Source organism: Solenopsis invicta, chromosome 14, assembly GCF_016802725.1.
Source record: "Solenopsis invicta isolate M01_SB chromosome 14, UNIL_Sinv_3.0, whole genome shotgun sequence".
In the NCBI taxonomy this organism is placed as follows: domain Eukaryota; kingdom Metazoa; phylum Arthropoda; class Insecta; order Hymenoptera; family Formicidae; genus Solenopsis; species Solenopsis invicta.
In genome coordinates this window covers 14,002,641-14,026,873 of record NC_052677.1, presented here as the reverse complement: position 1 = coordinate 14,026,873, position 24,233 = coordinate 14,002,641, and the positions used below count along the sequence as shown (strand labels likewise).

Sequence of the window (24,233 nt, the reverse complement as noted above, 5' to 3'; positions counted from 1 at the left end):
AACAAGTATAAAATGAACTATTAACTGCTACCTCCAATACATATGCGATAAAAACATGGTAATCCTTTTACGGCTGAAATGGAAAGTTCCTAGTGGGCCATTATTACGTACATTCGTAACGCCACGTAGAAACGAATACAATTTCGGCATGTGTAGTCGGAGCTTTTAGGTGTCGAACATAAGGGGCTACTTTACACGATGCAGACCCCCGTCCACCCCACTGCACCGCTGTTTCACGACTAAACCGGCGCCACACAGTCATATCGCTCGAACCATAGTCGCCCTAGAAGTAGTGGGGGAACGTTTACGTTGCACGTGACACGCTGGCGCCGCGCTGGTGGGGGAAACCAGTACGGACCACGTGACCAAAGTGAGCGCCGGTTTAGTGGGGAGAGTACCGGCTCTGGGACTCTCGGGTGCCTGCGCTGTGGCTTGCAGGCATTCTGACCTGTTAAGTCACCAGTGTCGGATCGTGAGAAAGTGGAGAGGGATTCTCGCGCTCCTCGCATCTCGCAGGACATTTAAATTGTAACCCAGGCGGACGGGCGGGCCGGGCAACCTTGGGTTTCAACACTCCGAAAGAGGGAAAACCGTTGTTCCTCGCGTCGGTCTGTAAAAAGAAAGGACTAAAAAAAAAGAAAAAAGAAACTCACGTCGTTCTCTCCCGCACCGATCAAAGCGCCTGTTCCTTTCTCTCCCTCTTTTCTCATGATTCCTTCGGGAAACGAAACGTACTAGTCGCCCCGTGGACTTCGACAAACGCGAATCGCCCGACGATCAAGTGGCACCAGCCGGAAAACGCACACACGCACTACGCTTATTTATTAAGATCTCCCTCGAGAGTCCCCCCCCCCCTCGCAAACGTATTATTTATTACGCTTTTTGTGCTTTGACTCGCGGAATAACGTGTGGAAAGCAAGTATCGAAGAGCAAGAGGAGGAGAAGTACTCGCAATTTTTCTACGTCGACCAAGAAAGAAAGAGAGACAAAAACATCTTTCTTGAAAAGGTGAATATGTGATGTATAGGCACGTGAGAAACTGATCGAATAGACGAACACGCCTCTCTTTTGCTCTCTGGCTGGTCGCATCGTCGCAATTGCGACTTTGGCCCGTGCACACATACACGCGCGCGCGCGCATACACATACATACACATATTACGCGTGTACGCGCGTAGTCGTCGTTCGCGACTTGTCGCGAGGTGAGTGATCAGAGCCTCGTTTCCGTCTCGTTCGCTGTGAAAAAGGTGTTGAGTGTCTGCCTACATCTCTTTCTCTCTCTCTCTCTCTCTCTCCTCGTCCTGGAATCCGTCAATAACGAGATCCTTCGACGGACCACGTGGACGGAACAGATCCGTTACGTGTTCTGAGGAGAAGAGACCCGTGGTGGAAGAGAACCAAGAGAGAAGAGAAGCCAAACTTGCTCGATCCTCGCCCGTCATGGATCTTCTATGCTGCGAGACCACGGAGAACGAGTGCCGGGCGTACGCCGATCCTGCTCTCCTAGGCGACGACCGGGTGCTGCAGAATCTCCTGCAGACCGAGGAACGCTACGCGCCGAGCCGGTCGTACTTCGAGTGCGTGCAGAGTGATATCTCGCGGCCCATGCGCAAGGTCGTCGCCGATTGGATGTTGGAGGTGAGCGAAGATGAGTCTCTTAGCCCCGTGTGTAGTATAGTATGTCGCGCGAGCGCATTAACTCCGCGGCCGGCCGTCGGGACGGGCCGGTTCCGCGAAACGTCGTGGAAACGCTTAGCTTTTTTCACCCTGGCGACCAGGCCGTCGCGCCGCGAGCTGCGGCTCGATTGTTCGATTCTTTGTCACCGTACAATTAAATGTTAGGTGACGGTGACGGTTTCGCACCCACTATCTCCGATCGTATTTCAAATGTCTCCGTTTCTCACGAGTGTGCCGCCTCTGAAGGAAGCAGTCGCCGGCGAGACAATTGAATCGCGAGTTGTATTTAATTTGAATGTAAAAATAGTTTGACAAATGCCGATTACGAGGAAAAACAAAGAGCTGGCCGATCTAAAAGTAAAGCTTACTTAGGTGATCTATAGTTTGGCGGATAGATTATTTTACTTTTTTTTTTTTTTGTAGTTCTCTCGTTCGGCACGCGAAACTGTGGGAAGAGCTATTCCCAAGCTCGCATATACATGTGTCCGTAGGCAGAAAAGGTTTTTATCATTTGCTGCAGAGTTAAAGGTCTCGGTCTAATGTTGTGCGGGAATTTTATTCTCGGGCATGGCACAGCAGGGATTTGTTTGCTCGTCGATTTAAAAACGTGACGAAGATAATGCGGGCGATCGGTGCCTCTAAGGAACAATGTAATTGAATTGATTTGGATCCAAATACACATACCCTACAGGGACGGTTGAAGGTCAAGTTCGCACGAGACGTAAATGTCGGCTCTTGCGTTCTCTCGAAACGCGGCTTGATATCGTGCGAGAGCGATCTATCTTTTTTTTTTTACGACAGAAAAGTTAGATATTTTTGCATGCGACAGTTAAATTAATAAGCTGGAACTTAACGAGTTAAAGCCTGCTAATCGCCGGACCGAATGTATCAGCTGGGGTCTGTGATGTCACATTAACAATCAGTATATACACACGCGTTCGTGACATAAACCTCGCTGGCATAATTCTCGTCATATTTAGATTCCTCTTATTTGCCGAGATTTTTTTTTATTACGTACCTTTAAAAGTCAATCAATCTTAATCTTTAAATATTACAAAATAAAACGTCGACGTTTTCATTTTTCGAAGGAATTGCCTCTGACTTTGAGAGGAAAGTAACGAGCCTGTACATTGCATGTTCGACGAATGGCAGAAATTGATCGAAATTATAGGCGCGCGTTGCAATATCGATTCTCGTAAATCGTCCGTCTAGTGTTTCGGCAGCGACGACGGACGGTCGAAAACCTGTTGCCTCATTTCTTTTGTCGCGACAGCTTTGTGTTCCCCGAGTCTATATATACATATATACCCGCGCAAAGCTCCTTGTCGATTTTCGACGAGACAAAATCGACATTCTTCAGATTGCCACGCAATCGCGTTTCTCATCATCGGCGACCATCGTCGAACGTGAAATATATTCTATATGTGAAATTTTATACGTTTAAATGTAAAATGCATGAAGGTCGAGAAATATTATCAATCAAATTTCAATTTTAATCGCCTCCCAAATTTAAATATCCAGATTGCCGGTGTGAAGAATGAGGAATTCACTCGCTGATTTCTGTGGGAATTTAACACGGAGATTACAAGATTAAGATTCTTAAAAGAGCTATTCGGACCATTTATCTAATCGAAGAATGACATAAAAGTTATTTCAAGATATCGATAAAAGGTCTTTCTCCGATTTTTAATACGTACAAAGAATACGGTTCATGTATAATTTCTTATAACGAGCTTTACACTCTCCATACGTGATCACTTTTTTAATTGGAATTTTTTCGTTTTCCCCAAATTTTTCATAATTAAAAAAAAGAAGACGATTTTCTCTACGATACCGCGGCCGCAGCGCGGCGATGTGTAACGTTTTTGACATTTCGCTGTTATTGAGCAGGAAATTCGGACCGATAAGTAGATAGATCCCCCTTGATTTACGTCACTGTGTTACCAAAGCTGCCGATAAGGGGAATTAAATTCGCCGCGATTGACATTATCCACATTATTTTCTCACCGATTAAAGAGCCAGAATCGGCAGCCGATCGATCGAGTACCTATGCGCTATCGCGCGGTTATCAATTTCTGATCCGAAGACAGCGATTCAAAAAAGAATTCTGATGTGTCCGTCCGCGCGAGTTGAACGAGATATTGAGCTCGAGAGCAAGATGTAGTCCCGTTTGCTCCTCTCCTCTTCTCTCCTCTCCTCTTCTCTCCTCTCCATTTCTCCCCCTCGCGATAACGATTACTGCAGTATCACGATTCGCGAGTTATCGCGGGTCATTTGTGTCTAGCTTAATTAGGCTCGCTTGAAGTAAGCGTATTCTTAGAAAGTTTTCGATTAGGACCCGCGATAATGATTTCGCGACTCGTCTTGGGCAAATCGAACGGAGTACATTGGCGATCGGCTTGATACGTGCGGTATGGTACATAATATATTCAAAACAATAGCTACACGTGGTATCGGCGTTGTCGCCAAAAATAGAAACGCCCGGGGAAACAGAGAAAATTCGCCGAGTGGGTCGTTCTACACCGCACGAACTATCCGGAGAAAAAGGCGTCCAGAGTAGACGGCGATCTATCGAATTGATTCTGCCTTTGCTACCTCCTGTCCAACTTTCATCCTCTCCTCTCGGTATGGTAATGAGCTCCTCCACTTCCGGACCGAACCGGATTCCGTGTTGTTGTGTTCCTTTTGTCGCTTTACGTTCTTTGCGTCGCTCTCATTTCAATCGTAACCGAAATGATACGAGTATATCGCAGGGAGAGCTCACGTTCCGATAGCATGTAACGATATGCGCCCGCTTTTTTCTCCCATAGGCACAAAGGCACAAATTGTTTTCTTTTGCCGTTTCGACTTCTTCTTTTGCGGCGACGAGCTCTCGATAAGCCGGCATAAGCCTCAGTATCGCCAAACGCGTTACCTCTCTTTAAGAGCATCGTCTATCGCAGTAGCGATTACCACAATATTATATAATTATATACCTTCATGTATATCTAGATAATTCTAGTTATATACTGGTATATCTCCTTGCTAGTATAAAACTAGAATTATTGCCGATACTTGCTTCTCTCGAGAATTCACTCTTAATAGCAAAGTAATATATATATATATATGACTACGAAATTTTGACCAATATTGAAAGACTATTGATTCTCTTAATGCGTGTGCTGCAGGAAATATATGCATTGATTTCTCTTTTGTTAATATCAAATTTTCTATAAAAATAGTGATGAACAATGCACGTCATACGATATAAATACAATAATTCTTTGACTCGATAGCTTATTTATTCGTGATGCAACGAATTCTTCTGTACTTCTCAGGGAGAACAAATTGAATCGACGTCGGTTAGACGTCTGAGAGATGTCGATCAGACGTCTATTATTACGTTTGTTATTTCTCCCTGGGTTAACGCAATATAATTTTTGATACGGTAGACTTTAAACGAGCTTTCGCTCTAGCTTCTTTGTTACATCGCGCAACTTCGATAGTTTTTTGCATCGATGTCGTTCCTTTCTTCGGGCATTTAATTACCACTGCGTCCCAGACATTTAATCGCAATAACCGAATTCACGTGATGACCTCGACGGTGTTGTTTCACGACGAAAGCGAGTCACTTGGGTCGCGCACGCAGCCACGTTTGCGCGTGTATATGTATATGTATGTCGCAGGCACGCATGCCAAGTCCGCATCGTGTTCGTCGAATCTTCGACATTGCGCTCGTCGATTCGGTCGACGCGAATGACAGGTCGTCATGTGCGCCGATGGAATGTATTCGACTTTTAAAAGCGTTTGCAGCTAAATCACAATTCTATAGGGTGTCCTAAGGCTTACATTTTTTTCCTTTCTAGAATTAGATTCGAAACGGTCGTTTATAGGTAATTTGTAAGCTTTCAGTGTTAGATGTCTTGGCAATTAAGGATGAGAGTAGTTTCATTGTCGGCAGAACTAATTTCGTACATGGATCAAAACGCTACCATTTTTATTCAAAAATTGTAAAAAAAGAAAAAATTGGATCCACAATTTAATTACAAATTAATTTGTTAATTAATACTATCATAGAAAAATTGAGTAGGCAAAACAACTTGAGATCAATAATTTAATTTTCACGGGGATGAACTTAGTCCGTTTTGTAATTTCAAATTTCACGGTCCTTTTAATTTCGTGAATTATTAAACATGTACATGCAATCAGCTGTTGTTCAATGCGTCAAGTACGTTAAACAAGCTTTTAAAGAGCCAGACAAGACGTGGCTCGTATCCCAGATTAATTTTTCGCACGTCACTCTGTATATGAACTCACGCGAATGCCGCTGATAATGAAAGTGTTGAATTACCGAGTCGCGAAACCGCGTCGCGCGGGCAATTGGACACCGGATGATTCGTACTGGTTCCTTTCCCGTCGAATTCTGAATTCCTTATGCTTCCCTTAAGAATGCTGCTAAGGACGGGCCTTGCTCGATTATTATCGATGCATACGAGACATAACACCGGTCGCGGTCGGCTTTATCGGCGGCAATTCTACTTAATTGGCGCCGAACTTGTAAAAGAGATCGGCGAGCACGATAGAGTCACGCAGATAAGAGTAACAAAGTTCTAAGGCGACTCATCTTTAAAAAAAAAAAGAGAGAGAAATGTCAGAAATAAGTACATTCATTATGAGTTACCGATTAAAAATGAACATAAACGTAAAGCCACATGCCGAAAGAACTTTGATGGTTGCTTCACTCGGTCAGCGCTTAAACATTTAAAGGCTCTTTGTGTTGAAATATGATATGTTTAAGATCTATATTCAGCAGTAATTTATTATCGTGATTTATTTTATTAAAAGTAATATGTTATTTAATAGTGTTGTTACAATAATATAACATTAAAGATAAAAGACGTCATAGTAATTATTATTAAAAAATTGTATTATGTCATTATTTCGACATGTTATTTAAAAAGGGGTGCAAAAATAATATAAAAAATAGCATATTATATAATGTGCAGCGAAGAATTATAGGAATGCCTTTTCTTAATGACTTGCGGCCCGACATTCCGCCGCTCGTGCATTTCGTGGGCAAGCGGTTCTCCTTTGCTCCTAATTTGGGTTCGCTCGTCTTTCGTCGACGTGTTTAAACAGATGCAAGATAATCTCTCGAACCGATTTCGTTGAAGAGTGTGTTCACTCCCTCGGGATAATTATCTAATATTGACCAATTGCAGAGAGGGAATGGACGTGGAAAAGTTTCGGCGAGCGTTGTTTGCTTTAGTAGCAACAGTTTGCCGAAATGTTCACCTTCTCCACGTCTAGTTTCGTTCTTTTTTTCGTATTTTCTTTTTCTGCGGGCGGAACCAATCTCACATACCGATTTTCGTCGATTTGGCGTAGCGCGATTATTTCGTTAAGCCCGTGTTGCTAATTGGTGGTGGCGGCGGAGTAATTACGAGAGTGTGCGTGCGAACGTGCATGCATTCGTGCATGCGTGCATGCATGCGTGCGTGCATGCGTGCATGCATGCGTGTGTGCGGCAGCGAGAGGACTGGCTAGCTGGCTGGCGATCGTTGGTCACGCTCAATAAGTTCCTCTCACGCGGCTCGACAGAACGCACGATCACTCGGCTCGGCGGCACCCCGAGGCGCCCGGGCGAAGTTAATTCGCGATCCTACCGCAAATTCAGCGGTCCCCGAAACTTCAAAGGCCGCTCCCCGGGGTCCGTCGGCGCTGCGATTTATGTAAACACGCGGTAATAATAAACATGCGGCAATAAACGCGATAACAAAAGAAAAATGCGACTCATTTCGCTGCCGCGATTGCCGTTGATGCACGCGATAAATCATCGATAAGATACCGAGAACGGTTCTTAGGTTTTTAATTTACCCGTGCGCGACCGAATGGAAGAGTAGGCGGCCTCTCTCCTGAGAGCCGTGAGAATCCCGGATAAATTCGTAGACGTCGAAAACTAGTGAAATGCAATTAGCTATCTTTACGACAGGTAGTTAATCTACATTTCACGATAAGATACGCTTTCGTTCCATTCCAGTACCTTTCGAAGAGATCGTTCACGGGGAAATTCAACCCGACGAATGAATCCCGAAGTCAAAAAAAAGTTCCTTGACCTACGGCGATCGACCCGCAGTCGTAGCGACACAATGTCGCGACCGTGCTCGTTAAAATACGATTGAAGGAAATCCGGTGCGATATTCGTGCGTGCCTACGCCTAGGTTTACGAACGATTGTCGTGCGACAATTCCGTTCGTTCTCTCTCTCTCTCTCTCTCTCTCTCTCGGCGTGAATCTTTTAAGCATTAAAAAAAAAAAAAGAAGTCTCTCGAGAAAAAAATAAAACGCACGGATTCTAATCGCGAATTTGTTCGAGCCACGTCCCCAAAGTTGCGAGGAGAGATCTCGCGTCGTTATTTAATCGATCCACTTGTGACTCCACCACCACGCGCGTACACTCGATATTTTTACGAGATACCCACCCGAAGTTATTACGTTCGGCGCAACGCGGACTCGCGACGCTGGCCGAAGCTAAATTTGCATCCCGAGAGCTTGCGTATCCGAACGTTATCGTGCGGCGACTCTCCCCCTTTCATTCGGCCTTGAAACGATCTCTCGTCGTCGCGTTATCACGCGACCGTATGTGTTACATTGCTACGTAACGCCTTAGTACATTGTCCTGCATTGGCTGTGTTACAGGTATGCGACGAGCAGAAGTGCCAGGATGAAGTCTTTCCCCTGTCGATGAACTACGTCGACAGGTTCCTGTCGATCTGCCCGATCAGGAAGTCGCAGCTGCAGCTACTCGGCACCGCCTGTTTGCTGCTGGCGTCGAAGCTGCGCGAAACATCGCCGCTCACAGCTGAGGTCCTGGTTTTCTACACCGATAACTCCATCACCCTCGACGATCTGTGGGTAAGTGAGAGAAAAAAAAAAGGGCGATCGCACGAAGATAGAACGGATCGAGAGTGTGAGGTCACCGGTTTATTTACCGGCTCGAAACCCTCCTCTCTCGATCGATATTTTCTGTAACGTGGCAAGTACGTACGAATTGCGCATTAACTTTTTGACCCATATAGACGCAAATCGCGACTTTATCTTATCGCGAAACTGTTAAAAGGTCTCTGCAACCAGCCAATTATCTGTAAGTGCGGACACAATCGCTCAACAATAAGTTGACAATTTTCAAAGATCAATCGGGCATTCAGCACAGCGCAGCGCAGATAACTGCTCTACATCTAAATCTCGCAGGATCCTTATTAGATGCAGGAAAATGAACAGTGTCCCCTATATCTTGTTAACGACCGAAACCTTTCGGAGTGTAAGCTTCTCATTCGCGTCGATTTCGAGCACCAGTTTCTCGTCTTACTTAACGCGCTAACGCGTTGTACGGACAAAATCGGGCGAAGTTTGCGACACGTGCGAACGAACAAGGCACACGCACGATACCGCTAGTCGCGCGTACTCGTTGCCAGCTCCCGTTTGCATAATTCTTTAAACGATTGTTTTACTGATACGGCGAGAGATCGAGGCGATTTCCGTGATACTGGACGTCGTCTCGTTGCCGCGATCTCCGCTGGATCGAGCGCGATTTCGTTATCCCGTCGTGTGCGTGCGGAACGTGGAGTAACGACCGGCGCGAATAGAAATACGCGAGGAAATCGCTCGCTCCCCCATAGATCCATATATGTATCTGGGTTGTGACGATCGGCGATACTGCGAACGCGACGAGTTCCGCGCACATTTAAAAACGTTAGGTAGACGTATACAAAGATGCTCTCTGGCCTATAGCAATAGTAGAACGTCGAGGTAGACGTTCAAAGTGGCGCGACGACTTCCCGTAAACCAGTTCTCTTAAACTAATAATAACGTTAAGTTAAAGTTAACTAAGACGTGATTGACCTTCTCTTTTTCGTCGACCTCTGTGGGACTTTAACTAATGTTTGAAAAGTGAAAAGAATTTTTACGATAAGCGATTTGATTAGATAAGAATAATTTAGAATTATTGTCCATCCTTCTGTGATGCATGCACTGAAAAAAAAGTTTTTTCCGTTCAGATCATTTCCTCGATTTAAATAAATATTAATTAGCATAAAATAATTTATTATTAAACTTGAGAAATATTTTTTTAAATCACAAGGATATCATGTTAAAAAAAATATTTACTTAAAAATAAATGTTTTTTAATGTGCCACGACAAAAAATATACATTTAGTAAGTTTTTTAAACAAGTAAGGTATAAATAAAAATTGATTTTTTTGCTAGTTTTTAGTTGCGTAGAAATTCGTAATTTGTTTTACATTTTATTGATTTATAGAACAAGTTAATTGAATGAATTTTTATTATACATGTCAGAACGTCGGAATTTTAAATGAACATTTTGAAACAAATGTATTCCCGATTGAAGAGTCATTAATCTTCTTTTGGCATGGTATCTTAACCGAGCTCCTTCATATTAATGCTGTGAAACGTTTAGGGAAGAAATTCTCGAGACACGTGTCGACGATAGTCGAATTTATTTTTCGGATTTAAGCAGAATCCGTGTTGTGCTATTTCGTATACGGGTCGCCTTGAAGAAACAAAACCACAATATTTGAGGGTCTTTAATTCTATCTCACTCGGAGGGAATTTGCGTTTAAGAAGTTAGAAGAGAAAGCTTGTGCTGTTTGTTTTTACGAGCGTTGACCCCTCAGTTGTACATATCTAGTGTGTACATAACCGAGACAAAGTATCGAAAAGAGCGTTCAATCGTGCTTCGTTTCTCAGCTTATCACGGAAATATATATTACTGAGAATTCTAAGTAAATCAATTTAGTAATAAGTTTGATTAATTTTTCAACTCGATAAAAATAAAAGCCAGACTGAACTACAATATTCTTTTGCAAAAGTTGAAAGAGTGACCTCGAAATCCGAACTTGATTTTTGTAAAAATAATATTTTAAATTTTAGTTAATATTTTCAAAGAAATGCCGAAGAATTTCTCTAAAAAAGATACTATTCTTTACAGTCTATAAAAAGTAAAATATAGGATTAAAGTTATAAACTTATAAAAAATTTAAGCATCCATTGTCTTGCTAATCACAAAAGAAATGATGATTTTTCTTTTCTTTTTTTTTAATATAACTAGAATCTTGAAGAAAATTTGAGAGGTTGCTTTTTTCTTTCCCAAAAAAGTGGACCTAGACTTCTGAACTGGTTTTTGAAGCGCACGGATTAAAGACGCGGATTTTGTTAAATGCGCATGTTTTGATCGCGATTATCTTTTCGCCTCTACAATAGTCTCAGGCGGACTACATTACCGCGGCGGTCAGATCATAGATTAAATGCATATCGACCGGTCGACCGGTCCGAGCACACATATTCGTCGCACAAAGTTGCAACGAAGCGTCGCGTCGAATCATGTTCGTTAGGCGAATGATATGGCTTGTCCGGGAGCGCAATTTTCAATGCGAGATGGTCCAATCGACGGTGACGTGGCTCCACGTGGACTATTTTGGGCCGTACCAGTCGGTCTTCAGCTATAATGGGACGGCGATCATCATCTTTTTCCCTCCCTTCCTCCCTCTCTCTCTTTCTTTCTGTCTATCGTTCACTCGCTGCCGGTCGCACGATTTCTTTGCGGCCTCGAAAGTTGAATATCTTTTCTACGTGTCTCGTCTCGCACGTTTTCACGTGGAGGTACTCGCGCGTGATCGGACACCGGCATTGAATCGTTATCGCCAGACGTAGCAATTAATCGTGCATTGATATTCTCTCATTGGAATAACCATCTAAATTTCCCCCACATGAATTAATTATATTGATGACGTGAGCCCACTCGCGACATTTTGTCGCCGACGTAATGTCAAAAAGGTTAAAAAACAATTTTTCTGAGACTTGTGAATGGATCTCTGAATTTAAATGAATCTATCCCACTGGATCAAAACGAAGCGAGGCGTCGCTCGGTGCGCGTTTCGGAAATGTGTGCGCAGGGCTTATTATACAAGTTGACGGATGTGATAAATATGCGTATCTATATTCGTTCATAGGCGAAAGATGTTTGATCCTCTATTAAAATTGTTCTTTTAAATCGTAACTTATTAATTTTTGAAAATTACTGTCGCCTTTCGAACAGGTAACACCTAAAAGACTCGATTATCATTTTTATATGCAACATAGTATTATTCTATTCACGAATTCATTTTGAGCGCACCTCGACGAAACGCGAGAATTACATCAGCGTGTGCTCCACCGTTTTACGTGAGTACAAGGATATCTTGTTCAAGCGCTCCTCTATTGGTGGCAAGCCAGATAACTCGTCATCAGCAATGTCAGTAGCGTATCTCCAACGACGCGACTCCGATCCGATCACTATTCCCGTGAATCATTGCCATTTTTTGCATCCCATTGTGATGTTAGTCGCGAAAAAAAATTGTGCACGATATCGACGTGTCATGCAACGTTTCGCATCTGAAGATCTTTTTTTTTTTTAAAGGCCAATGTTGTAGTACTATTAACCTTGTAACATAAAATTGTGTATTTCTGCGACAGAGACAAAAAACTCGTCGCTGTACGATGAAATAACAAGGATTTCTGTTTTCGACAATTCTAAATATAATATTGAGATACGATACGTGCGTTTCGAGTATTTCAATTTTTTTCTTGAATCACATGTGTTTGTAGCTGAGAATGATCGATCTTTGAGAATGAATGATCTTTCAATTACGAAGTTTACGCGACAATTTCTATGATTTTAACGACGAATACTTGATCAGTTACATCTCCTTGCGTCTTGCTGTTCTACTTGCATTCCCGTCGCAATAAAAGGGAGACGAGGAGATCCTTTTGCAGAAATTATAATACACCGCTATTTCTGCGGACTACTGTGTGACATGAAACTCAAGACGATAATCACGCCGAGTATCAGATATCAAACTATGCAGAGTCTAGTGTTTGTCGTGGTAAACTACAATCTAAAATATAGTTTCGGTAAAACTTTGTACGTTTAACGAAAGCTACTGGACTTGATTTCCAACAACCCATTTTGAAATTTGAGCTTCTTATTTTACCAAAGACGTGGCTTTTAAAGTCCGCGGTAGCCTGAGTACTTTCTGAGTTTTCTCTTTTTTTTTTTTTGAAAGGATCTCTAGGTCTGATGGCATACCTCTGACTCATCCCATACGATATACGCCAGAATGTCACAGCGAAACAATATGCGTTATCGCCTGCCGGTCAAAAAAGTTCCATTCACCAATTTCACGTCCTGCGTGAAAAGGGACTGATTCATGTCTCGTTCGCAACATTTTGGCGACCGTTTTTTCCCTGTAAATTAGATAGTAGTTCCTCGTACAAACAAACCGGCCGGCTGGGACACGCTGTTGAGAAATCCACGTGAAGAGAACAGGCTCCGTGAATTTAAATGCTCTTTCGGCATTTGTCTGACACGTGGTGGTCATCTGTGTGTGCAACGCGCGTACGTGTGTGTGTGTGTGTGTGTGTGTGCGTGTGCATGCCGACGAATTCTGTCTGTCTTGAGGAACTTCGGAGCGAATACGCGCAACGCGACTCAACTCTTCGTGCTCCCAAGCAAACACAAGCGATAGCCTGAGCAAGCCTAAATAGATAACAGCTGATACGGGAAACGATTATTTAATTTCCAGTGACTTTCTCACTCACTTTCTCGCCCTTTCTCGTTCTGTCTCTCCGTCTTGCGTCGGGCCACTTCTCTCAGCCTGCCGTCGTTCGATTATGTACGTGTGTGTGTGTGTGTGTGTGTGTGTGTGTGTGTGTGTGTGTGTGAACAAGCTCGGTTCTCGGTTTAAACCACCGTCAAGGTTACGCGAAATTCTTGCCTCGCCTACTACTGGCTTTTAAACTCTCCTCTCCCTTCTCAGGTTGCACTTTTCTTTTCTTATCGTTAAGATATATTCACCTTCTTGCTTCGTCGACGTACGGAAGACGTACAAAGGTCCAGGGTAACGTCATTTTCTGCAAATAGGAATCTGTTTCATTGGAAGTGGTGAGAATAAATATGAAAGAGGAAATAGTTTGACCAGTTATCTCCTACTGAGCAATGATAAAATAGATATTAATATCTCTTCTAGTATATATTAATTTGCGTTGGCTGCATTTATTATGAATTCCTATTTTATTCACTCTGATAAAACATTATCATGTGCAGAAATGTGTGTGTGTATTATAAAAAAAATGTCAAAATTAATAGAACCTAATAATACGCCGAAATGTTCTTTTTTTTAATCAGAAAGCTAGATTAAGCCTAGTAGATCTAATCAGATATAAAGAGCATACAAGGAATAAATTAGAAATTAGAGAAAAAGGGTACTAATAGCGTGGTCGAAAAAAAAACTTGTTTGTCGCGTGCGATTGCGGTCGAGTTGTTAACGAGATGTTAAAGGGAGTGGAACGGTGTTTCGGACACAGACGCCACAGCAGCAGGTGCGGGAAAATGAGAGGGAGATAATCAGCGCGTAAAACAGTCGAAACGTTGGTTGAGGGAGTAATTGCTGTTTTTTTTTTTTTTTTTTCGACGGCAATTCAACAGGGCCCGTAAAGCCACGCGGGGTAAGAGCCGCTGCCTGATGCTTTACGCCCGGTGCTTTTCGAATCGTGCAACACGTGAAAAAAAGTGACTAATCATCAATAAATAAACAGGAAGGTGCCAGGTAAGGGCGTTACGCACCTGCATCACGGTACTGTGCACACGCCGGTCAAAACACTATCGGAATGAATAAATTTCCATCGAATCCACAAGTAGCAGCATTTCGAAAACTCGCCGCTTATTTATTCCTTTGTAATTAAGATTTTTCGATTGACGATTAGAAAAATCGCAGTTTCGAGTAGTTTTAGTTAATCGTAATCGTTTCAACAATCTCCAATTAATTCTTACTCGCCTTTTAAATTTACAATTTTGATCGCGTGATCTGCGGATGTTTACTCATGTTTACTAAAGAATCACTGATAATTACAAATAAATTCTACCGTGTACAATCGATGGAATGTGACGCGATAATAGCAAGATTTCTCAGGAAATAACTTTGAAATCGAAATAATTTCCAAAGAAAACTTACAAAATCTGAAAAATATAAATACATATAAAAACGTCTACATACGTGTGAAGTCTGATTTATTTCAAGAATTTTTTATTCTATAATTTCTAATAAATCCTTGTAAAATCCGAAATATATAAAACGATAAAAAAGTGAATTGAAAATATACGGACTTTGTTATCGTTTGTGAAAGTATAATAGAAAAAAAGAACGAATCAGATTCGAAGCGGAAGTAATTGCGCGCTCTCCTTCGAACTTTTACACAGCCGATAACATCACACGACAATAATTATCATTATCGCGTTAATGTCGAAAATTGGATAAAGCTGTTCATCGTCTGAAAGAAATTGGAGAATTCTTCGTCTTTACGTCTCTCGTGTGTAAGGAGCTGAAAGTCAGCTCGCCGACGCGGCGACGCGATATTGCATTCTGTCACGCGGCGTACATACGTACAGGACACACAATACAAGGCGATGTTAAAGATCCAGCGCTACGCACGCGGAACACATATCTATACATCCATCGTGCGTGGAGAGAGAGAGTCGTATTCCGGCCGGGTGGCTGGTTGGCGACGTGTTGCGTCGGCCGCTGGAGCGCATTGAAAAGGGGGGAGCAGGTGAGGGCCAGGTGCGCGCCGCGCCGCGGAGTATAGTTCTTTCGAGGGGTGGTGCACCGGGCCCCGTGGCACGGCGCGACGAGACGCGACGAGACGCGACGCCCCGCGGCAGCTGCATCTGCCGCGCGAACCGGTGAGCATGGGTATGCACCCTTTGCCCGGAGTCGTGGCCGGGGCATCCCCCTCCCCCCGCCCCTCTCTCTCCTTCCTCCGTCTTCCCCGCGAAGTCAGGAAACCCCGTGGAAGAAACGGCGGGGCACCGTTTTCTCCCGTTCCGACCGGAGACCGTCGTCGTCTCTCCCCGTGTGTAACGGGCTCGCGACACGTGCGAATATTGTACGCCGCGCATCGTGCATTTTGCTCGGAAGTGCACGCGCGGACACGGAGGAGAGAAGGGGGGGGGGGCATCTTTGATGCAGCTGGTGCGACCCTTTCCTTCTGCGGAGTCTTTGTTGTGTGAGAGGCCGGCCCCTCTTGGACCTCGCGAGCCCTAGGAAAACGCTGCCTCTTGTGGGATACTTGGGCAGTATTATCGGGATACCCATGTTCGAATATCGACGTCTGTTAGATTTTAGCTTTAGAATAGAAAATTTATAATATCAGATACGTGTATGTAGGAACGCGAAAAAAATATTTAATTTTACAATATTAAAATGCTTTGTTTCTATCCTTATTTTTGATATATAACGGTGTTTATATTTAAAACACTATAGAACGTTTGAGACCAAAATCTCTAACAACTTTAGTGTTTCATATCTAAAATCGTTTAAAACATTTTTAAGTATTTAAAAAACGGAGATGGAAATAAAACATTTTATAACATCTTGAATATTTTTTTGAGCGAAGCATATCAATTATATAATTTGAAGTAAATGCTGATAATGATAATGTTGCGACATTGTTACTACGATAATTATTCATCTTAATTTTTATTAAAAAAAAAGATCTTTTTCTTTTATTGGATATTATTTTCTTTAAAGAAAAATTAACATAAAATTGATTTTTTTTTAAGAAGATAATATTCAATATTATTACTGATATTTGATTTCTAAAATAAATAAAAGTATGAATGATTTACTTCCTTTTTTAAACTTATAGACATGTGACTTGACTCATTATAACGATTAGTACACAGATGAAAATAATTTAGAGCAAATATTGAAACATTCGATTTGTATATTTTAGTTCTTTCATCTTTCTATTTTGGTTTTAAATGTCCCGAATTTGATTTGATATATTCTTAAACTTCTTAATATTTATCTTTATCAGAAAATTTATCGAATGTATCTGAATAACATTCGTAATAGCATGAAACAGACACTTGTGATATTTGTGATATACAGATAAGCCGAAAAAATTGCATCAGAGAATTAATTCGTACCTTTATCTGCATCTGCAATCCCCTCTCTCCACGTGCCATCATTATCGAAGACGATCTTATCATCGCGATAAGAGCGATTAACGCGAGAAACGCGGCACATAAACGCGGAGCCTCCGTTACCATCGAGATCTTCATTTTGCTTAATCGGTCGTCGCTCGATCTCGCAAAAAAAAAACTCCGTAACAGAAAGAAAGGAGCCGTGCAAGCGTGTGCACCTGCCCGCCACGATTAGATGCAACATGCGAGCGACGAGTTCATTTGCCTTGACGCTCTCGCTTTGTCTCGCGCTATATAGCAGCATGTCTGAAACCGGCGCGGCGCGTTCGGGCAACGCGACGACCGCTGTCTTGTTTTTCACGCAACATTTCGCTATCCTCGAAAGCTAGCGAAGGGATCCGGGGTTCCAAGGCGCTGCACCGGGTTGCAGCTGCCCATCTGTCCCTACAATTAAGCGAGCACGCGACTCGAGCGCGCAGGCGTCCCGCTGCTGAACTTGCGCGAAGAAAGAAACGCTCGGATAGAAAAATCATTTGGATAAAAATTATTCTAAAAGATGAGGAAATGTAATAAAAATATAAGTAGAGAAGATTTAAAAGTCTCTCAGGTTAAATTAATATATGCAATAAAATAGATTAAATAAAGAAATGGAATTAATTTATTTTTCGCACAATAAATCAGGATACCCTCTAAAAAAAAAAAGAAATGAATTATATCCTATTTTTATAAGATTGCCACGAAAATTTTTACAATCGGAAGTGGAAACAACAAGCACGTGTATTTATAATCAATCATTAGACTACGCTTAAAGTTTATTTTACAAAAAAAAGTACATATATTAAGACTATCTATTTACATTGAGTTATACAATTTTAGCTTTATAGCTGAAAATAATTTCGATAATTATTACAACTCAGGATGTCGTGTTGTAGTTGCCACATGTTACCGTAACCTGTTGCATCCGTAACATACACCTTGCGGGCTTTAATTCATCGGACACCTTTCCCGATGTACCGTACTTTAAGGTGGATGAGCGACAGGTGCATCGCTTTTTCCGTCGAATTACTTCCGTTTTAAACAAGAAATTAGGACAGACGGTAATGAGTATCTTGAGGCGCGTTATTGTCCGGTACCGAAGGTTTTGCCGTAGGGCGCATGAGAAAAAAATCGCAATAACTCGACGTACACAAAGCAGTCCGGATCCGCTTAAAATATACCCAAGAAACATTTTACTGCCTTGTTTGTCCTACGCGAACGAATCTTTCGCCGCCGCGTCGGCCCGCACAAAGTTCCCGACGCTAAAACGCACTTTTTTTTTTGCGACGTTTCGGAATAAAATCACCATTTTTCTCGGTTTTTACTATCCCGCTTATCCCCCGATAGAGGATATCCGGTGGTGCGCCCGGTATCGCCAGCGTTACTGCAAATGCATTACCGCCGACCGACCCGTGAATCGATAAACAGCGGATCGCGCGAAGGGATAGTCGGCCGAACGCGCGGCGATAAATTCATTTACGAGCGGCGTGTAACGATCGTTGAGGGGATTTAATGGACGCACCTTATTAGACATCCATTTTCATCGCGTATAACTCGTTCGCAAAACGCGCATCTTGCGCACCGACCGATCGCACGGCACGCATCGCGCGACCAGCCGTGCTGTGCTCTATACCTTTAAGCTCGCTGCCGGATGACAGGTGTGTCGCGCGTTCTGTCCTTTTTGAATTTCCTTTTTTCTGGCGGAACTCGGATGAAAGAGACGCGCCCGAGAACACCGCGACCGGCTCTCTCTTTCTTCTTCTTCTTTCTTTCCTTTTGATTTTCCTCTCCTCCCACGATGAAAACGACGCGTCTCTTTTGTCCCCCTGAATTGACTTGACCTCAGTTACTTTTCATCAGTGTAGAGTATAGAGCACAGTATTTAGCTGCTTCAAAGACGCAATTTTCCGCCCCGACGATTTATTACCGATATCTTCGCTTCTCCTGTAGTAAAAGACAGATACGCGCAGCTTTTAGAGAAACATATTGAAATATTATGTAAATAATGTTACACATGTGTGTTTAATGTACAGTCACAAAACCAATTTCGTCTAGACGCGCAATATGAAAGTTGTCGCCTTATACTACAAATATTATAATTTTCATATTTAATAATAAAAAATTTAATAATTGATACGGAAATAGTATTAAGCACCAAAAACTACTTCGATGAAAAATGACATTTCTTCTTATTTCTCGTTTATTCATTTGTCGGTTTAATATTCAACTTATATATAATAGTGTTATATGTATACATACGTGTAACAAGTAATTGAAAATATGGATATTTTCATTACATTATAAAATTGATAACGTTATACAATCATTTTCACATAACTTTGGTATACGTTCAACAATCGATAATTACACAACCATTGCTTATCGCAATTATTACGATTCATTCGGAAGCATGGCTTATCTTATCGGAACATATTTCGTGAGAAATTTTTGCGATTTCCATCATTGAGAGTTTCCGCGGAGTATGAGTTTCACCGAATAAAAAAATCGTCTCTGAAAACTCGTCCAGCTATCGAAAGGAACCGCGATAGTGCCGACACGTGCAGATACACGGCGAATTATCTCTTAACGACGTAGTACGACGTCGTGAGAACGTTCCGCAGGCGGTTATGCAAAGTAGTGAGAAACGCCAAAGCCATGCCAGGCGGGAGTCGAGCATATACGTTGCCTCTACGGTGAAACCAAGTAATTTGGTATTCGTTCCGTTAATGGGGGGTAAATCCTGACGTCACATTAATTATTTTATATGACCGACGGACCTAGTCTTCAAGAAATTAATCGCGATAGTTTGCGGCGCGGAGGAAAGGGAAATTAATCATCTCCCTTTCCCTACCGGCAAGGAAGCGTAACGGTTAATTGTGCGCGGAAAAAAAATTTTTCTTTCTCTAGCGACCGCGCGAAGAATCTCGCGGAGAATTTTGGCACGAGTGTAATCCGAGTGTGTCTAGCCGACTAAAAGGCGTACGTGTTGCGAAAGGCGACTGCTAGAACAGCCTCGAGGCGGTCACCGCCCTCAATCGATGATGCCCTCACGACGAAACTATGCCTAATGCCCGCACGTGGACGAAATACGTACGTCGTGACAATGCGATACAGCAGAACGGATCGAATGTCAAACGGATGTCGACTTTGAGAGGAGAGAGTACCTGCACGGCTATCCAACTTTTCGGATATCCGCTGAAATACTTCCGCTTCTTTTCTGGCAAGGTCACCGATAAAAATAACCGAACAGTTTATTCTACGTCTTATTGGTTCTCTATTTTAACTGGTTGCAAAATATTCGCGACAATTACGGCATTAACTTCTACATGAAACTTTTAACTTTCTTCGCTGCATAGACTGCTCCTAACGCTTATTACGTAGAGAATTTTATGAATGCATTATTGTGCTTCACGCGCGCAAACGGAATGAGATGGATAATTACTGTGCTCATTTCAGTTTCGTCCGTCTAATTAAAAGAACTAACGCGCGCGGCTGGAATGTTGCTCGATTGCAGACATTCGAGGACGAGCGACTCGCCACGAGCTGACTTTCTAACTTTGCAAGCTAATAATAGACGGTTTCGTTCTTTCATCATTCCTGAATATGTAACAGGTAGCGTTATATATTAGATTACAGCTCTCTTTAATATCAGCTAATCGCATGCGCTTAACTAACGCTATCATAAGCAGAATAATCGCACGATATATTTATGCAAAACGATATTAAATAACAATAGTTGTGTAGCAAATGATACGACTCGTGAACGTGAATAATGTTACCATCAGGATATTCCTTTTCTCTCGCTGAATTTGCGTAAATATTAGTCGAGTCGAGGCCACGCAATATGTCACGAGTCGCCTTTCTAACTTCTAAACCAACAGTCGACCGATTCTTTCGCCGTCGCCTCGTGCTGGCCTCGAGTGCGGATGTGACGTATCGGTGGCACACAACATGGCCAAATCCCACCACATGTGCGATGCGAAAAAAATTCGTACGAACCAATCTCCCGTCTTCGACTCACTTTCGAGCTCGCGAAATCATCCTGAAATTGCTCAATTCCCTAGTCGAAGTCTTAGATATTACGTGTCGCTTTCAAGGGAAAAAAAAAAAGAAATCACGTAGAAGAAACGTGTTAAAGAAACATCCCATCGTTTTAGAAACCATCGTTTTAGAAACTGATTCTTAACGGATTTTTCTTGATTAGCAATATATTAACTAAAATCTCTTTTATACGAGCCACAGTCTGCTTAATTAGTCTCCAATGAGATACGAAACTAGCCATTTAGATTTTCAAAGTTTCTCGATTAACATTTTATTTTTTACGGGTGTTTTTTATAACGATATTCGCCGTGTGAGACAAGCGCGTTTTGATCATTCTTAATCTTGCTGTAATAAGACGATTTTTTTTTTTTTGTTGTTAATTGCCATGCGGGTACCCGTACTCCAGGTATACATGCGTACGTATCGATATTTTCCTGGAAAGCTTTTGGTGGGCCTTAATTAAGCCTGCTTGAGTCACATTATTAAACGAGTGTCACGGAACAAATGGAGATTTGTGATGACGTCGTAAATCATATTTGACAGCGACCAACACAACTGTTGTACGTTGTTCGTCAAGAACAGATCTGTCTCTTCCTTCCGGTAATAATAGGTTACTTCCGGTAACTAATTTATTTAAAGCTCTGATTATTATTAATATAACGTATAATATATGTTTTTTTTTTAAATACTAGATCCTTCTTTTTTGCATTTCTAATAATTTTATAGTGCTACGTATTATACATGTATAATCTAATTTTATGATATTTTAATATCTCTGTATAAGTGAATGAGCGGCTAAAAATAAAAGATTGATGTCTCTCTCTTTCTCGTATACGATATATATTCTAAGAACTTACGCGCAGTCTCCATTCTGAATGGACAGTCAGTAGTTACATCCGGTGCTACGTCACGCGCCAAAGGCAAATCGAAACCGGTGTCGTGTCTTTTAAAAGTAACAAGATATCGTCGATATAAAGTGTCCCAATTTAAGCAAATATTTTCTTGTTATAAACACAAGTATGTATTTTTTTTTTTTTTTTACAAAAGATACATACTTATATAAAATAGAGAGCAGAATTTTTCACACAATGACGATTATGTTGATAACAAAAAAAAAATCAAAACTCGACGACGGCCATTTAATTAATCGTGCAGATCAATAGACGCCGATGAATTTATGGTTTCCGTAAAAATTAAAAGGCGGGTAGAAATGAAACGGATTATTGATAACAGAGAGGAAAGCCTCTCGCACTAAAAGCTATAATAGCGGTCATAATTCAGAGCCTGAGAACTCTAAACTGTGTCAAGTTCCAAAAACCCGGATTGAGGTATCCACGAGAGAGTTACGTCGACGGACGGTACATATAGTTGATTCAATTTTTCTTGCCTAAGCCGCGGCTTAATATTCTAATCTCGGATTAATTGCGAAATCGTTATTAAATCGTTGGTAGGCTTACGGCTTCTGTGAAAATTAAAATCCCACCGGTCGCAGAAATAAAAGCACGACGGGCGCGACCGTGGTGGCGGTGTTCCGGTCTCAGGCGAGGAAAGGAAGAAGAGAGGTTTCTTATGTGCGAAAAAGGACCCCGGGTACGCTCCGGTAACCGGAGCAGATGTGTCCCGCAAAAGGCGGTTCCTGGAAGTAACCTCGAGAAGAGTCGGCTCCATTGGCGTAGCCCGACGTCAATTAAATTGGATCTCCCCGGGTCCTTCGAGGGGGCAAGGGCGCGCGAGGAATACTCGCTTCTTCTTTCTCTCTCGGCACGAGGGACCCGACGTTGAATTTTCGGCTATCGGCGTCCCCCATAATTAGCTTTGTGTTGGCGGCGACCACCGAATCTGCGATCGACCGCGAGACGCGTGATTAGGCTAAAGGCTTGTAAACGGGACCGGCGTTAAAATTGTACCTTGCGCAAAGGGGTTACATTATATAAAACGTTTGACTTTAAATTTACTGTACATGAGATGTACAACGTATGGTAGAGACACACGTAAAGATAAATTCCATAAACATTCCGCGTTTTTAAAGATTTATATGTATAATATATACGTATATTTAAGAGAATTTGTTTCTATTTTTATTCTTGTTACACAACAGTTAGTGTGTGCACTGTTACTGTTAGAGACGTTGATACTCGTCTCTTTTATATTCCTTCCCTTTATTTGCGTACGCTTGATCTTTTTGCATATCATGTATCACATAATCTTTCTTTTCTCCTTAGATGACCTCTCCCGGCCTAGAAAGAGGACGCGGCGTCTATCTATTAATTTATCTACCTGCAGAAAACTCGTCGCAGGTAGAAATGTCACTTATTGCCGGCCTTTTGCCTAATCGCGGCGGTCTAAACTGAGCCACGCCAATGGCGAGGCTCGAGGAATGCATGGACGGTGATTCTGGTTTTTGTTGCCAGTTATGCCGAGAGGGAGTCTGGCCTTTGTACTTTATTTTTGGCCAGAATGGTAAACACCTTGCTCACAGGCGCTGCCCTTCGATCCTGCACCGCCCTGCCGTCTCCTTTCCTTTCGGTTCCTCCCCCGGTCTCCTTTGGCTCTTTAACCACCTGTGGGATTCCGCGCTAATAGAATTTTTCGAGACTGGCTATAGGTTTCGACATCGCACAGTTGCGATTTTTGTTTGAAAATCTAAACGACTTGAAGCACAATGGAATTTAAAAAAATATTACAATAAAATATGATAAAGAAAATTCCACTTATCATATTTTACCATATTTAGATAATTCCACTTATCATATTTTATCATATTTTATTTTTCTAAAAATATTACATTAAAACATAATAAATAAAATAAATAAAATATTAGAAACATTTTAAACGGAATAATGATGATGATGAAGCAAAAATCCACATGATTTAAAAGATTTTGTTTCAAAAATAGTTTCTCGACATTGCTTCAATAGATAAATTAAATAAGTACGCTTTATTTATATGTAAGAGAGTGACGATCAGCTTCGGTATTGAAAGTTCCATTATGTAATGTTGCGTTGAAATATAACTCATAATTACGCTGCTCGCGGTGCGCGGTGCTGAAGAAATATCACCTGATGGGATCCTGGCGCTTCTCAAGCCGCGACTCTCGGGGTCTTTTACGGGATCCCTTGCGCCTCTCGCTTCGTATCGATCCCTCATTGCGAACCAGATAAATCGGCAGGCCCCGGCTTCTCGGAATCGACCAGGTAGCGCGGCACGAGCACAACGGGGCCCTACCTCCGCGATCTTTTCCTACTCCCGTTTGATGCTCCATTGTTCTCGTGCCGCTGCTCGTCTAGACGCACTACAACCAGAGTTCGGCCAACTCGGCACATTTCTTTATTTTTTCCTTTCTTTATTAATCGTCCGATAGTGATTCGGGTGAATCGAAAACCCGTGGTAATTGCAACTCGAAAATGCGTAAACTCGATCTACTATGATTCAAATTGCAAATTGAGAGGAGAATTGAGAAGC

The 24,233-nt window shown here is 42.1% G+C and overlaps 1 protein-coding gene across 1 annotated transcript in view; it reads left to right on the top strand.

The window, feature by feature from the left end:
* The first annotated feature begins 451 nt into the window (after positions 1–451).
* Positions 452–24,233, top strand: part of LOC105196203 (G1/S-specific cyclin-D2) — a 40,984-nt gene continuing 17,202 nt past the window's right edge. The window contains exons 1-2 of the mRNA XM_011162003.3: positions 452–1,637; positions 8,354–8,569. Of these exons, the coding sequence (XP_011160305.1) occupies positions 1,440–1,637; positions 8,354–8,569 (414 nt within the window). The 5' untranslated portion in view covers positions 452–1,439. The remainder of the gene's footprint in view (positions 1,638–8,353; positions 8,570–24,233) is intronic.